Consider the following 14,913-nt stretch of genomic DNA (forward strand, 5'->3'; position numbering starts at 1 on the left):
TTTCTGACGAATACTTTCGTACAATGGACAGATCAAAACAAAGTGGAATTCGTCTTTGGCGACGATTTCACAGAAAACACATGTTCTCTCTTCTCTACCAATATTATGATATCTACCTTTCTCTACCATTAGGCTATGAGACGAACTTCTAAACATGGCTAGAGCTTTCATAAACTTAGAAACGTCTACATAATCAATGTATGATTCCCTAGAATATATTTGTTTGAAGTCCATATAAAAGGCTAGTTTGGCGTTGGTAGAAACATTGCCCCTCCAAGTTTGAATATACTGGTCTTTTAATCTATTTAAAAACATTAACAAAAAATGTCTCTTGTTTAAAACACCTTGATTTTCCCAGACATAGCCAAAACCGCTTGAGTATAAGACATGTTTAATGTCTGTAACCCAGTTGCATTGGCCGATAGAATCATAATATTTTAGCATATTGTAACAACTCCTAACATATCTTGAATCAGGCAATGAAAGTATTCTTAACCAATAAGCTATGCACCGTTTTGCAGTATATATGTGCATGGGAAAACGGCCAAGGTCTCCTAGAACCGCGTCGTTACATGCTCCTTGACGTACATTAAGGAATCGTTTACATGCATACATTTGTACATGTTCAACGCATTGCATTGGTTTCAAACCCCATATTTCTGAACCATACATTAGAATAGAACATATTTTTGCATCACAAATTTTGAAAAATGTCTTTGCAGGTAGGTATGGCAATTCGCCAAAAGAATTAAATAAATGAGCCAGAACTCTTTGAGCTTTGGCACACATATTTTCTGCCATTTTATATAGCGAGAGTCGAATTGTGAAAAATACACCGACATAACAGAATCCATTGGTAACTTCTAGATTGTTGCCATTATAAACCCACTTTTCCCTTATTGAACGCGGACCACCATTTTTAAAAACCATAACTTTTGTCTTTTCTGTGTTAACAGTCAATTTATTATTTTGGCAAAAAGTGTGTAGCACATTCAGTTGCTTCTGTAAACCTACTACTGTATCTGAGATACAAGCAATATCGTCAGCAAACATCAACATACATATTTCTATAAGTTCTGGAAATAACTGAATTCCTCTTATTTCATTTGCAACCATGACATCATGAAGCTCATTTATAAACATTGCAAATAAAATGGGGCTTAAACTACAACCTTGTCTTAGTCCTATCGGACATTCGAAAGACTCTGTATACGTGGAATGTAATCGAACGACTGCCTTGACAGAAGAATATATAGCTTGTACCGCGTTTAATAAATTAACTCGTATATTGTTCTTTCTTAAGACTTCAATCAATATACCCCTATTTACTGAGTCAAATGCCTTTTTGAAATCGATAAAAGCCACGTATATTGGTCTGCGTTTTCTACTTAAATATTTAGTCACGATAGAGTATAAAACAAAACATTATCTGTTGTTGAATACCCAGCACGAAAGCCAGAGTGTGCTTCAGATAGTTTAGACAAAGCATCGGAATAAAATGTAAGCCTTTTGTCAGTATTGAGATATATATCTTGCTAAAAATATCTAGCAGAGCAATACACCTATAATTATCTGGTGAATTAATGCTTCCTTTTTTATGGATAGGAATTAGTATCGATTTTGACCAAGCCTCAGGAAATTCCTTAATAGTAAACAAGCGATTGAATAACTTACGTAGGTATGGTAAAAGTGCTGGCATTGCATATTTAAAATGCTGTGGAGTAAGATCACCAGCTGCAGCTTTCTTACAGTTTAAGCTTTTAACCCTTTCGGTGATTTCCTCGTCTGTTATAGGGGAATTTAATATCATTTCGTGAATGGGATCTATTTCATCTGTTTGATCATGGTTTTGGTCAATGGTTTCTGTATTTTGTTCTTCGTTACTTTCATTAGCAAACAACTCCTGAAATGGTCATACAATTGTTTAGGTGTTATATTTGAGTTACTTGTTTTTTAGTACTTGTTAGAGATTTAATTTGAGACCAGAACGACTTTGCGTTATTTACTGAGCCCTCTAGTTTAGCAATAAATTGTTTTTCATATGCACGTTTTTTATTTATACATGTTAGTTTGAAGTGTTTTTGTCTGTGATATATTTATTCAAGTCCTCTACCTTTCTGCTAGCCCGAAAGGTTTTCAAGCTGTGGCTGGCAGTACGTTTCGCCACTTTACAGTTTTTATCAAACCAAGTTTTACCTATGTCACGTTTATGTCTACGATTTGTACATTTAAAAAAATCTGATCAAGATAGAAGAACATTTTCAAAGGCATTTAAAACATCATTCACACTTACATGTGTGTCATCAATCAAGCTATCAAGCGCTGCAAACGACCCTGCTATAACTCAGAAACATTTTCGCCATAGCTTTCGCCAGTGTTCCATTTATAATACGTATATGTTTCGTCAGCAGAGGATTCTGGCTGCTTATGGTCTATAGCACTATTCATTACCATTGAAATTGGCATGTGACAACTTTCAGGTATAGACAAAATATCAAAATCTGCTACAAGTTTCATCAAAATCTCTGATACTATAAAATAGTCTATAGTACTACAGCCATTTTGATTAATAAACGTAAAGTCTCCAACACGTGCATCCTTCCCACGTCTGCCATTTACAATCAAGCAAGCATACATTCTACAGAAAGCCAAAAGATCCTTTCCAAACCTATTGACTACGTTGTCACGCGAATTTCGTGGTAATGAAATTTCATTCTCAAATATATATGTAAACTCATGTAGCTCTGGAACATTAACATAGTCAAATTCTTCATAGTCCATTTCGTGCCCAGTACGTGAATTTAAGTCACCATTTAGTATTAAACCCAACCTTAACAAATCATTGTTTATGAGCGTTTCTTCTAACATCGCCAAGCTGATTGCTTTACATTCTGATAAAAGGGCGACTCTTGCGGAGGAAAATATAATGCACAAAACACACAATCAATTTCCAGACCTAATGAGCTCTTATCAAGGATCAAAATTACACCGAATTCAAAATTGTCACAAACTCTTCTCACCAGTTGGCTAAATGAACGCCGTACAAAACAGATACACCTCCCATTGGGCGACCACCTATGACTGAGAGTTTTGCATTACACTCGTATTGTATAAATTCGTTTAAATACTTATCACAATAGGTAGACTAAGCAGAAATATAAATCAGTACTATACATTCACAATTTAAAGCTGTGTAAAAGATTGCTGATCTTGACCCAAGGAAGGGGCCTACTCTACCATAAAAAGAAAAGGTGTAAAAAGGGGCCATAAAATAAAAATGGCTTAAAGGAAATGATCATTCAAATCCGATTTGAAGGGAACTGATCAGCAAATTTCACACTATAAAAGCAACAAAATACAACAATGATGAATGAAGAATAAAATATCACTATAAAAGCAAAAACAATACAATACTAATGCTGAAGTGATTTACCGCATGTGTAACTAGCACTATTCAAGTGAAATATACGGGGAAAAAACAACAATAATAACAACAAACTGCTGTAGTGTCACTAGTGTTATATATACGTTAAGCTAAAGCAAACAAAGAAAGCAAAAGCAAAAATGTATCATAATGAAAACCTTATAAAGCAAATGCAAGAAATCAAGATGCAAATTTCTCAGACAAAGCAAAAAGCAGAAAGGCAACACAATGAAAGCGAATAAAACGAATGAAAGGAATCAAAACATGCAAACAGTAAGCTCAACTTTGCTTACAGGATCTACAGGCACAGCCCACCCCGTCCCATGATGCAACCAAACTCCGGAACTGATTGTAGTTGCCCTCATCTCTCAAATGTTGTGGCATGGAGTTCCAGAGTCTGGCTGCTCCTTAACGGAATGAGCTGAGCCCGTATTTAGTAGTTCTCACCCGTGGTACTTTAGCAGTGTTTGTATACCTAAAAGAGTAATTATTATTATTTTTTATATTAATCAAATCATGAAAGTAAGCAGGGCATTGTTTATTAATTATCTTAAAGGTTTCTATGGCCATTGATCGCATGCGTCTAATTTTAAGAGATGGTAGTTTGGATTTTTCTAGGAGAGTTTCATAATTAGAATTATAATCATTATAGATAAAACGTAGTGCACGTTCTTAAATCTTTTCAATTTTCTTAGTGCTAACTTCACCACAAAAAAGCCATGTTAATGGACAATAATTAAAATTCGATAAAATAAAGGAGCAGTAAATATTAAGTTTACCTTATTTGCATAAATTGTGACCTATTCGCTTAAGTACATTTAGTGCTAGATGCTTTTTTACAGATATTTGAGATGTGAGGATTGAAATTCAATTGGAAATCTATTGTTACACCTAATAATTTTACTTCATCTATCTTCACACTGAATGTTTATGTTGTCCAATTCAAAAGATATACTAGTTTTATGAGTTTTATTTCCAATTTTAATAGCCTGGAACTTATCAGGGTTTGCCTGCATTTTATTGTTCTCGAACCATTTAATTAGGTTATTGCTGTCTTTTTCTAGGTTTTCCTTTACTTTTTCTATGTTTAGGTTTGAGCAAGAAAATGTGTTATCATCAGCATAATTGTAAATATTGCACTCAGTTACAAAATGAAAAATGTCATTTATAAATATATTAAAAAGTACAGGGCCTAATATTGAACCTTGTGGAACTCCTAAAATAATGTCTCTGAAACTACTTGTATTTGTCCCTAATTTAACACATTGTTTACGATTTGATAAGTAACTTGATAATAAGGATATAGCATTTTTGAACACACCATATGATTGAAGTTTTAATATAAGAAGGTCATGCGGAAGACAGTCAAACGCCTTGGACAGGTCCATTAAAATTGCAGCTGTATATTTATTTTGGTCTAAAGCTAATTTCCAATCCTCGATTACTTTTAAGAGTGTAGTTTGGCAGCCATATCCTGGTCTGAAATCTGAAAGGTAAATGTTGTAATGTTGGTAAAAGAATTCTAGTATTCGTGTATTAATTGCCCTTTCAAACAGTTTTGAGATTATTTTTGGTAGTATGCTGACTGGCCTATAGTTGCTTTTATCTAATGTACTGATTTTCTTATGTAAGGGACTTACTTCAGCTATTTTAAGATTATCTGGAAATGTTGCTGTGGTAAATGATTTATTTATTAACTTTGTAATTGGTTTAATTATTGACGGTTTGGCAAGTTTAACAATTTTAGAGGGGATGCGGTCATGGCCTGTAGCTTTTTTAGTACCTAGTTTGTCTATTTGCATATTAATGAATTCTTCATTTACAGGTTTAAAATAAAATTTTACTGAAGAGGATATATTTTCTTCTATTTTAGTTATACTAGGATGTGATGAATCTATTTGCACTGCGTCATTACCAATGTTTTTCGCAACATTAACAAAGAAATCATTAAAAATTTCGCTTACCTCGGTTTGATCATTTACTAAATTGGCATTTACATATAAAATAGTATCTTTATGGGTTATTGAGCCTTTATTTGTTAAAAATGGTTTAACTGTTGGCCAGAAATCTTTAGATTGACATCCACCAATACATCGGTCCAGAAAATATTTGTTTAAAAGATTTTCTCCTTAAGCTAGTAACTAGATTTCTTTGTTTTTTATATTTATCCCAATTGTTTGCATTCTTGTACTTGTTGTATTTATTTAGCAGCATTCGCTTTTGATATATAGCTTGTTTTAGTGTCTTATTCATAAAAGGTACTGGTTTATGGAGCATCTTTTTCTGTTTTAAAGGGGCATGTTTATCTGTTAAATTTAGAAGTACATTGCTAAATTTTTCATAGTCAGTATTTACATCTCCATTCATATCAAGAGTAGACATTTTATCATTTAATTCATGATTAAACTTATCAACATCAAAGTTTTTGTAACTTCTATAATAATAGAATTTTGTTTTATTTGTCTGGTTTTCAAGTTTAAGTTGACAACCAATAATGTTATGAACATCACTAAGACCACATGAAAAATTGCATGATTTAAAAACTAAAGATTTACAGTTTGTTAAAATGACATCTAAAAGTGATGGTTTTCCATTTACAGTAAAACATGTAGGTTTGTTGACAATATTATCTAAATCAAAACTATCACAGATATTCATAAGTGGTTGGCATTTTGCACTGTCCAGCATATCAAAGTTTAGATCGCCAAGGAAAAAGATGCTATCATATGTGCTCGTAATATTGTCTATGTTTTTTTGGCACTGATCTTCGAAAACATTATTTTTAACTGAAGGAGGCTTGTAGGTACAAAGAAATAAAACTTTCTGATTTTCTATATTTACCGCTAATGTAATACTTTCTAGTTCACTAAATTCAAGCATCGGTTTTCGTTCGCCTGCCATTTGAGACCTAAGATACACCGCCACGCCACCTCCATGTGCTGTTCTGTCTTTTCTCCAGAGGTGAAAGTTGTCTACTGCAAACTGAGCATCCGGAAGGGAAGAGTCTATTTTTGTTTCAAGTAAAATTAATAAGTCAACAGTATTATTTGTTAAAAGTTCTTGTATAAAATGAAATTTGTTTCTAAGACTGTTTATGTTCAGGCATGCGAAGAAAAACTTTTTCGGATGTTGTTTTCTCATGTTGTTGAGTTGGTCAAATATATCAGAGTCAGTTTCGAGTTCACTAGACATATTGCTGCGGTATGATTGGTTTATTGCATCTTCACTGTAAAACGAGTTTGAAAAGTTTGATAACATATCACAGTGTTTGCAGATCCAAGGGTCCTCTGAGGCGCCCAACGAAGAGTATTCAGCTGGGGTTAATTTTGCACATTTGATAGCATGCCACCATGAGTAACACCCCTCACAGTAAATGCCCCGGTGGGTAGATGCCACCGGCTTGTAACATAGTCCACAAGGATATCTAGGAGGTCCTGGATTAGGGGTCACATCGCCAGCCTGCATCAGAAGGAAAAAACGAAGACAGTCATGCACTTGCATTGCTTTAGATGGCACGCGCCGTGTATGTTTAAAATGATAGAACAGTAAATGGTGAGGTTCGAATTCCAAGTTCTTTGCAAAATGTATGTTGTCCAGCGACAGATCACACACACGTATATCTATGTTTAGTACAGGGTCATAACGAGTCCAGCTGGTCTCAAAAGTAGGTGTTTTTAATGTAATAATGACTAATGAAACATCGAGTAAATAAGGGTTTGGAAGACACTTGGGTAGGGAGTCTTTAGTAATATTAGTTAAAACCATCAGTAAGACTGGAAGTAACTTTTTCACAACAGCAGCCATATTGGAGAATTTGATCTCTTTACTTTATATAATTGTGTGTATACACAAGACTGCTGATTCAAAAACTCTGCTTTCCAAGCTTGTTTTGACAAGTGTTTTAATCACATTTCAATCACGACAATCCCACTGTCACAGTAAGCAATTTACTTCAATTGGATTTCTAAATTGGTGAATAGGTTTTAAATAGGTTTTCAATAGGTTTTCAATCAACTATGTACACATCCCTGACGCTACTGGTCGGTCTAATCCTATAATCCTCTTACTGCAGTCACTGTATGCTAATGTATGTGTGTAATTGTACACATTAGCCAAGTTAAAAATTAAATTGTCCAGATATTTCCTTAAATAACTTCTAAATCCCAAAATATTTTCACTATATTTTCACACATTTGCAAAGTTCTAATACTTCAGTAAAAGAATAACCACAAATATCCAATATTTAATCACTATTTCGTATTTGTTTTCACAAAAGTTTCAGAGCTCAATTTTGAACACCCTCTCACCCCAATGTCCAATATTTAACTTTTTTAGTTTATTTGTATTGTTTTTCTGGAGCCGAAGTGCATCTCACAGAATATCCATCCAACTTCCGTTGTTTTCACTTTCGTTATTAAAAACTCCATTTAATAGAATTATTTATACTTTCAGATTGTTAAAGCGATGTATTATTATATATTATCAATAGAATAGTATACCGTGATGAATTGAACGGAGTTACGTATCGATCTTTCTGTCAGTCTGTAAGCGTACTATTTTATGCGCAATAACATAGTACATGTGATTCGACAACGATTGTAAACATTGGTGAAATGCTTCTTACATAGTTATTCTTTTGAGTGTTTATGAGGTCTGATTGGCAGTTTGCAAACATCATCGGAAAGATTACAACCCAATGCATTTGTCATCGTCAACCGTTTGGAATGTCAATTAGGCGATGAGTGAGTTTTTAGCATGTTTCTTTCTATTTTATTAATTTAAAAATGGCTGCCCCCATGGTGATGAAATGACATGTGTTCGAGTTTTGATATTTATAGATATGTAAACTTTTTTACTATTTAAGCGTAACTTGCCCTCGTCAATGTCGATATTATTCACTAGTTATATAATTTTCCGCCGAAATACGTGGAATAAACATGATTCAGATTTTTGAAAATAATGTATACATGTATTTTAATGTTAAAATCGCTTTGTATTTTGATTGATTTTGTGGATGTTATGATACGTTGATGTACAAAATCGGTAGCAGTTTGAAGGAAAAACATCCTTTAAAGCATATATGTATACATTTTCAATGTGGCACTCTTCCTTTAGTCAAATTTGAGTTCAATGCTAGGGGTCCCACATTTTTCAAAATGAAGCCTCTACATGAACCTTAAAAGATAGTCTATAACAGAACAACCGTTATTCGAGCAATATGTGTAATTACTTGTATTAAAAATTAGACCATTAACAATACGTAAAGACGAAGATTTGCAAAGATCTATCAATTTAACACCATGACTATTATGAACATTATCGGCCGAGGCCCGTACAATCAGGGAGAGTCAGGGTCGTCAAATGAATTATTTACATAATCATAAGGAATAAAATCACATTTTGTACCAACTCTACTGTTTAAATCGCCACATATAATTACACATACAAGTGAATTAAATACAGAAATATCATGTTGAATAGTATCAAACAAATCAATGTTAACAAAATTATTGACCGGCGATTAAATTCCCCAAATATATGCCCCGCACAAATACACATCTTCAACAGTATTAAAAAACAGGTGATCTAATTTAATCCAAATAATGGTGTCATGGTGATTTTTAACAATTTTGATGCCATCTTTTAAATTATCTTTAAACAACAAAATAATACCTCCACTATTTCTTCTTGCTTTACGATTTTGAAACAGTAAACAGAAGTAATACTGTGAAACAAAGACACGACAAAGCAAAGATCGAAATCATGACATCCGGTTGACGAGCCCTGCAAAAATCCACTTTACCTTTTTATTGATGGAAACGTTTTCTTTATTTTCTTTCAAACAATGTCTAAGGATGGGCGAAAATTAATGAGGACCAGGTTAAATATATATCATCGTATAATAATAGTTTTTACCGGTAAATACCGTTTCGTGACTGAGTAATGTTCGGTTTACACTGGTACGCTCCTAATTGGCGAGGGGAATTGGAGTTGTCTATTGCTTTGTAATAGCTGCTAGCACACGCGGATCACTCGCATGATTTTAAATTACCCAGTCAACCACATAAGCCGGAACGGGCTACTTATTGAGGCGTATGATGCTTCATTCGTAGTGTATGAGGTTTCAACACCGGTTGATGCATTTTTGTTTCAATTTTCAGACGCATTTCTACCTGTAATTTGTGGGTTCTTTAGGAAATAAGCTTTATACGTTAAATGAAATGTTTTAAAAGAAGCGAAAAAAGAAACGTATGTGAAGAAGTCACTTACATACTTGGATTATATATATATATATGCTACATGATACGTATCGCCTGAGGCAATAGAAGTGGACAGTGACATCTGAATAGGTAGCTAAGCGAGAGTGTGTTTAAAACGGCTCGTTAAACACAGAGTAAACCCACAATTACATTTGAGATTGCACAACGGCCCGTTCGGCGGTGTTCTAAATTGTGACTGTGAAACATTTGAAATTTGCGTAACGTCGAACTTGGAACACGTTAATTTGGATACTCAAACAGGTCGTCGTTTTTAAAGCAGGAAAAAACATGAGCCTCAAGATTTGGATATTTCCTGTCATTGTCGCTACTTCTGTCGGTAAGTATACTAAGATGTATTTTTTAGAAGGCATTTTAATTTTATGTTCTAAATCGTTATTCCAAGCGATTTTCCTTTCATCAAATATACGTTGTTTTTTTTATATAAAATATTAATGTTATATAAAATATTTATTTATGGCCAGGTTGAAGTATAAGAAGCGAATAGCTTGCTATATCAATTATTTTAATTTTAATTGCTGATCAGACATAAACATTATTATAAAATATTATATCAACAGATATCGTGTGCGTCTAGTGTCGCGGTCTGAAATAAGACCGCGATACACGAGATTCTGATAATATGGGCGATAATTGAAAAATATAATATCGTGCGTCGCCGCGACTATCGCGCAAAATATCGTGTATCGCTTCGTGCGTCTAGTGTCGCCCTTTGAACGCGAGACACGACATACGAAGCGATACACGATATTTTTCGCGACAGTCGTGGCGACGCACGATGTTTTTCGCGACAGTCGCGGCGACGCATGATAGTTTGCGCGACAGTCACGGCGACGCAAGATATATCGCCTTTTGGGCTACCTACACAAGGGCGATATATCGTGATAAATATATCGTGCGTCGCCGCGACTGTCGTACAAAATATCGTGCGTAGCCGCGACTGTCGCGAAAAAAATCGTTCGTCGCCGCGACTGTCGCGCAAAATAGCGTGTATCGCTTCGTGTCTTTTGTCGCCCTTGATGAAAGAAGGACGATATTATAGATGACACTATTCGGATTCCGTAGAACAGTGACATCTGAATAGGTGCCAATGCAAGCTTGTGTGCACAACGGCTCGGTAAACACAGATCGAGTACCTGTAAACTCTAAATTAAATTTGTACCTTTTAACATTGTAAAATAACCTTTCAGGCGGTGTTCTAAATAGTGACTGTGAAACATTTGAAATTTGCGTAACGTGCGACTTGAAAGACGTTAATTTGGAAGTATCCAAAAACCAGTCGTCGTTTTTAAAGCAGGAAAAATGAGCCTCAAGATGTGGATATTTTCTGTCATTGTCGCCACTTCTGTCGGTAAATATACGTACATAACTTTTTAGAAGGTATTTTTATTCAAAATTATGAATCGATGACTATATTGCTGTTGAGGCGTGGCGACACTTTTTCATACTGTAAAAATGTATATTTTCAAATCAACCTATGGGCACATTTAACTTTTATATCCTATTAACTGATGATCCGATACAGATATAATTACAGCTGCAAAGGAGATAAGTTTGAATATTATGTAAATGCGTGTCTTTCGAGAATGTATTGTGTTGCATATTTGTAGAATGTACTGCCGCTGTTTTTAATGCAAAATATTGGTTGCCGCATCAACTCGTCAGATAATCGGTAATCGTTCACAGCACCTGTAGGGGGGTAGAAATGTCGCTGCACACTGCATGCATTTCTTATGTCGAGGAATAGATATGTACTTTCAATTGTGCCCAATGAACAATAATATAACAAAGTTAACCACTTGCCACCATCAAAACCACTGACACGTGTTCTTCTACTTCAACCAATACTTCTTTCACTGAGTAACAGCAGTGCTATTTCTGCTTATAACACCACCACTAAAATCCCGCGCAGCTTTATATAATTATGGTAATACAACATGTATAAGAGAAGAACACAAACATCAACATATATTACTACATTTTATGAGGTCGTGAAATGGATGGTTTTTTTTTTGTTAGCGCGAACGCATTTTATGAACTCATGAAATGGAATGGTTTTATAAGCACGTGCGCCGTGGTGTGTTGTGTTTATTGTTGTGGTAAACGCGTTTTGTTATACAGGACATGCGGTTATGTACACTAATTTCCTATCGTCATCGTGACCGACACCAAAATGTAAAAAAAAAACATGGATATTAAAATTACTCTTCGTTAAACGTGTGTTTGAAACTTTACAAAGTAAAAATTTAATAAGGTAGAGAGGCAGTTTTGCAAGTCAGTCTGCTTGAGCTACGCTAGGAAAGATAACTGCAAGTCTACTACGCTAGGAACGCTAAACACTGCCTGTCTTCAATACCTGCAGTAAAATTATGCAGGCGACAAATGCTAGGAGCGTCTGCTCTACTACTGCAGTGTGTGTATTTAATCAATAGTGTTAACCAGCTTGTAAGACGACATTGACCAGTCTAGTGTTTATCATTGAAATCTGTACATATTGGCTGCTTTCAGGGAAAACAGGGCTTAATCATGTCAAATAAGATCAGCCTGTGCACACTGATTAGCCTGTGCAATGCGTACAAGCTAATCAAGGACGACACATTCTGATTGTATTGTATTGGTGATTTTCGTTTAAAGGCAGGCTCTGGTACTGGGATGACAATGATTGCATATGCATTAAGCCCCGACTTCCTAAAAATGATGCTTAAATTATCTTTTTTATTAATGATTTGAAAAAAACACACATCTAAACCTGTGCTTTTAGACACACTTTTTATAAATTTGAATGGGATGTGTTCATTTCAAACTTGCGATATAAAAAGCTATAACATAATTTCAAAAACTGAGTTGCGTCTTAGATTATACAAAGACCTATCAATATACGTATATTGATAGGTCTTTGGATTATACAACAGCGAACAACTTCAGTGCCTTCAGCGCTTTGATTTGTATTAATGGGCCGTGCTCTGTGAAAATGGGTCTAAAGCATGCGGACTGCACAGGGTTATTTGGGATAACGCTTAACGCACATGCAATTAACCCCCCTTTTTCACAGAGCACGGCCTAAATAAATTATATTGAGTGTAACAAGTTATAGATAGCGCTATGTGGCATTTTTTCATTTTTAGATGCCAATCTCTGCGTATAATTATACAGTAGCGTGTTCTGATACGATGGACTATCTATTTGACAATACTTTGGATTCAGGTCAGCGATCGATGAGGGTGTATACATGCAATATAACAGTACCTAGCCTGAGGTGTTTACATTTTAAATACCTGAGTTGATGGGGGAGAATTCTGAATAAATCGCGAATTCAATAGCTGCCCTTACTACATGTATACGCCTTCTTGTCGGTATGTATTGATAGCTTATTAAAGCTGCAACTTTATAGATTGTGAGGCGTATTTTTTTTAAAAATCGCAAATCTAATTTATGAAATTGTCCCATCTACAGTTATACTCGATGTTTATATATGCTGGTCGCTCTAAGCCGCTACGTCACAGATGGTCAGGCGAATATCGATCTGGCCATACTAAAAATGTCTCTTGAAACACTAACAGCGTTGAAATACATACTAACATATTAGTTGCACTAAAACAATGCATGATGAAGGAGTAAACGCGCGGCTGTCGGACCCCAGATTGCTCGGTTGCCATTTAAAAAACAACTCAGACTATAGACTTTCGAATATCCTAGGACGTCTTAAATACCTTTTCTGAACCATAATGTAGTGGCCATACTTTTAGAAATAAATATATGTGTCGCAAATATGTGTATTCACCTGCAGAAATCTGAACAAAAGTAATTCAATTAAACTTTAACGGAATATGTCAGGAAATAAAAAACATCGCGCTTATATTTTTGTTGTAAATTTAAATACCCAAATATATGTAACCGGAATTGGTGGACAACAAACAATCCTTGTAAGTTTGCATTTTCCTAAAAGTAGAAAATCTGGATGATGCAATCGAGCATTGAAACATCCCGCTGCATCATTATCTATATAAATCTGGGTAATGCAATTGGGCACAGAATTATCACACTGCATCATAACCTATAATAATAAATCTGAGTAATGCTCTTGAGCATTGAATATTCCCACTGCATACCTTACCTATATAAGTCTGGACAATGCAATAAGGAATTGAATAACCCCACTGCGTCATTACCTATATAAATCTGTGCAATGCAATAGGGCAAATAATTATCACATTGCCGCATTACCTATACAAATCTGGGAAATGCAATTTGGCATTGAACGATCTCACCGCATAATTAGTTTTAATTACCTATATAAATCTTGGCAGTGCTATTGGGAATTGAATAATCCCACTGCGCAATTACCCATATAAATCTGTGCAATGCAATAGGACAAAGCATTATCCCATTGCATCGTTACCTATATAAATCTGGGAAATGCAATTGGGCATTGAATTATTCCACCACCTCATTACCTATATAAATATGGGCATTGCAATTGGGCATTAAACTATCACATTGCATCATTGCCTATATAGATCTGGGAAATGCAATTGGGCATTCAATTATCCCACCGCATCGTTACCTCAAAGACGTCGGAGCGGGGGCGGATTGGGCGGCGGCCGCCGCTCCAATATTTTCTGCAAAAATAAAATTTCAGCAAAGACCTTTTTTTCATTTCTATACCCGTTTATTTGAAAATATTTTTACCACGAAGCAAGGTTTTCACGCTTTCGCGGTTATGACACGTGTATTGTTGATTGTCATCAGCCGCCCGCGTTGATGTACATGTCAATTATGTTGTTAATTGATCGGTCACATTTATAACGATGATCCCTTTATTCTTGAGTAATTAAACCTGGGAATCTTAAATTGTCGGTATGATCTAGGTCTTTGCTTCTTTTTATTAATATATAGGAAAGTATGACGTGAAACAAATGTGCCGATATCCAATAGTCCTTAATTATCACAAAATTAAAGATACATCAAGATACCCGAAATTATTTAATAACTCAAAGTATAATCGATAATTCTAAAAAACTTATTTTATGCTTTTTTACCACTTTTTTGTGTCATTTCAATATGTCTACTCCAAACCAACCAACACATTTCAAATGTCAAAAACGAAATTTTGGGAAAAAAATTCCGAAGAACGTCCTTTCAACCAACATGATCCCTATTGTTGTGTCGCCTGCTACAAAGTACAAACTGCAACATATGGAGATCACATCT

At 34.9% G+C, this 14,913-nt stretch overlaps 1 protein-coding gene across 4 annotated transcripts in view; it reads left to right on the top strand.

Moving 5' to 3' along the window:
* LOC127850234 (uncharacterized protein C56G2.4-like) overlaps positions 1–14,913 on the top strand; it is a 67,233-nt gene that overhangs the window by 26,324 nt on the left and 25,996 nt on the right. The window contains exon 1 of one of the 4 annotated variants that reach the window (XM_052383107.1): positions 9,520–10,021. The exons of 2 other annotated variants lie outside the window; for them this stretch is intronic. In XM_052383107.1, coding sequence (XP_052239067.1) covers positions 9,973–10,021 — 49 coding nt within the window. In that variant the 5' untranslated portion in view covers positions 9,520–9,972. Of the gene's footprint in view, positions 1–9,519; positions 10,022–10,740; positions 11,054–14,913 lie in introns of those variants that run through there. One more of the 4 variants, XM_052383117.1, reaches the window with a different exon arrangement.

Source organism: Dreissena polymorpha, chromosome 1 (assembly GCF_020536995.1).
Source record: "Dreissena polymorpha isolate Duluth1 chromosome 1, UMN_Dpol_1.0, whole genome shotgun sequence".
In the NCBI taxonomy this organism is placed as follows: domain Eukaryota; kingdom Metazoa; phylum Mollusca; class Bivalvia; order Myida; family Dreissenidae; genus Dreissena; species Dreissena polymorpha.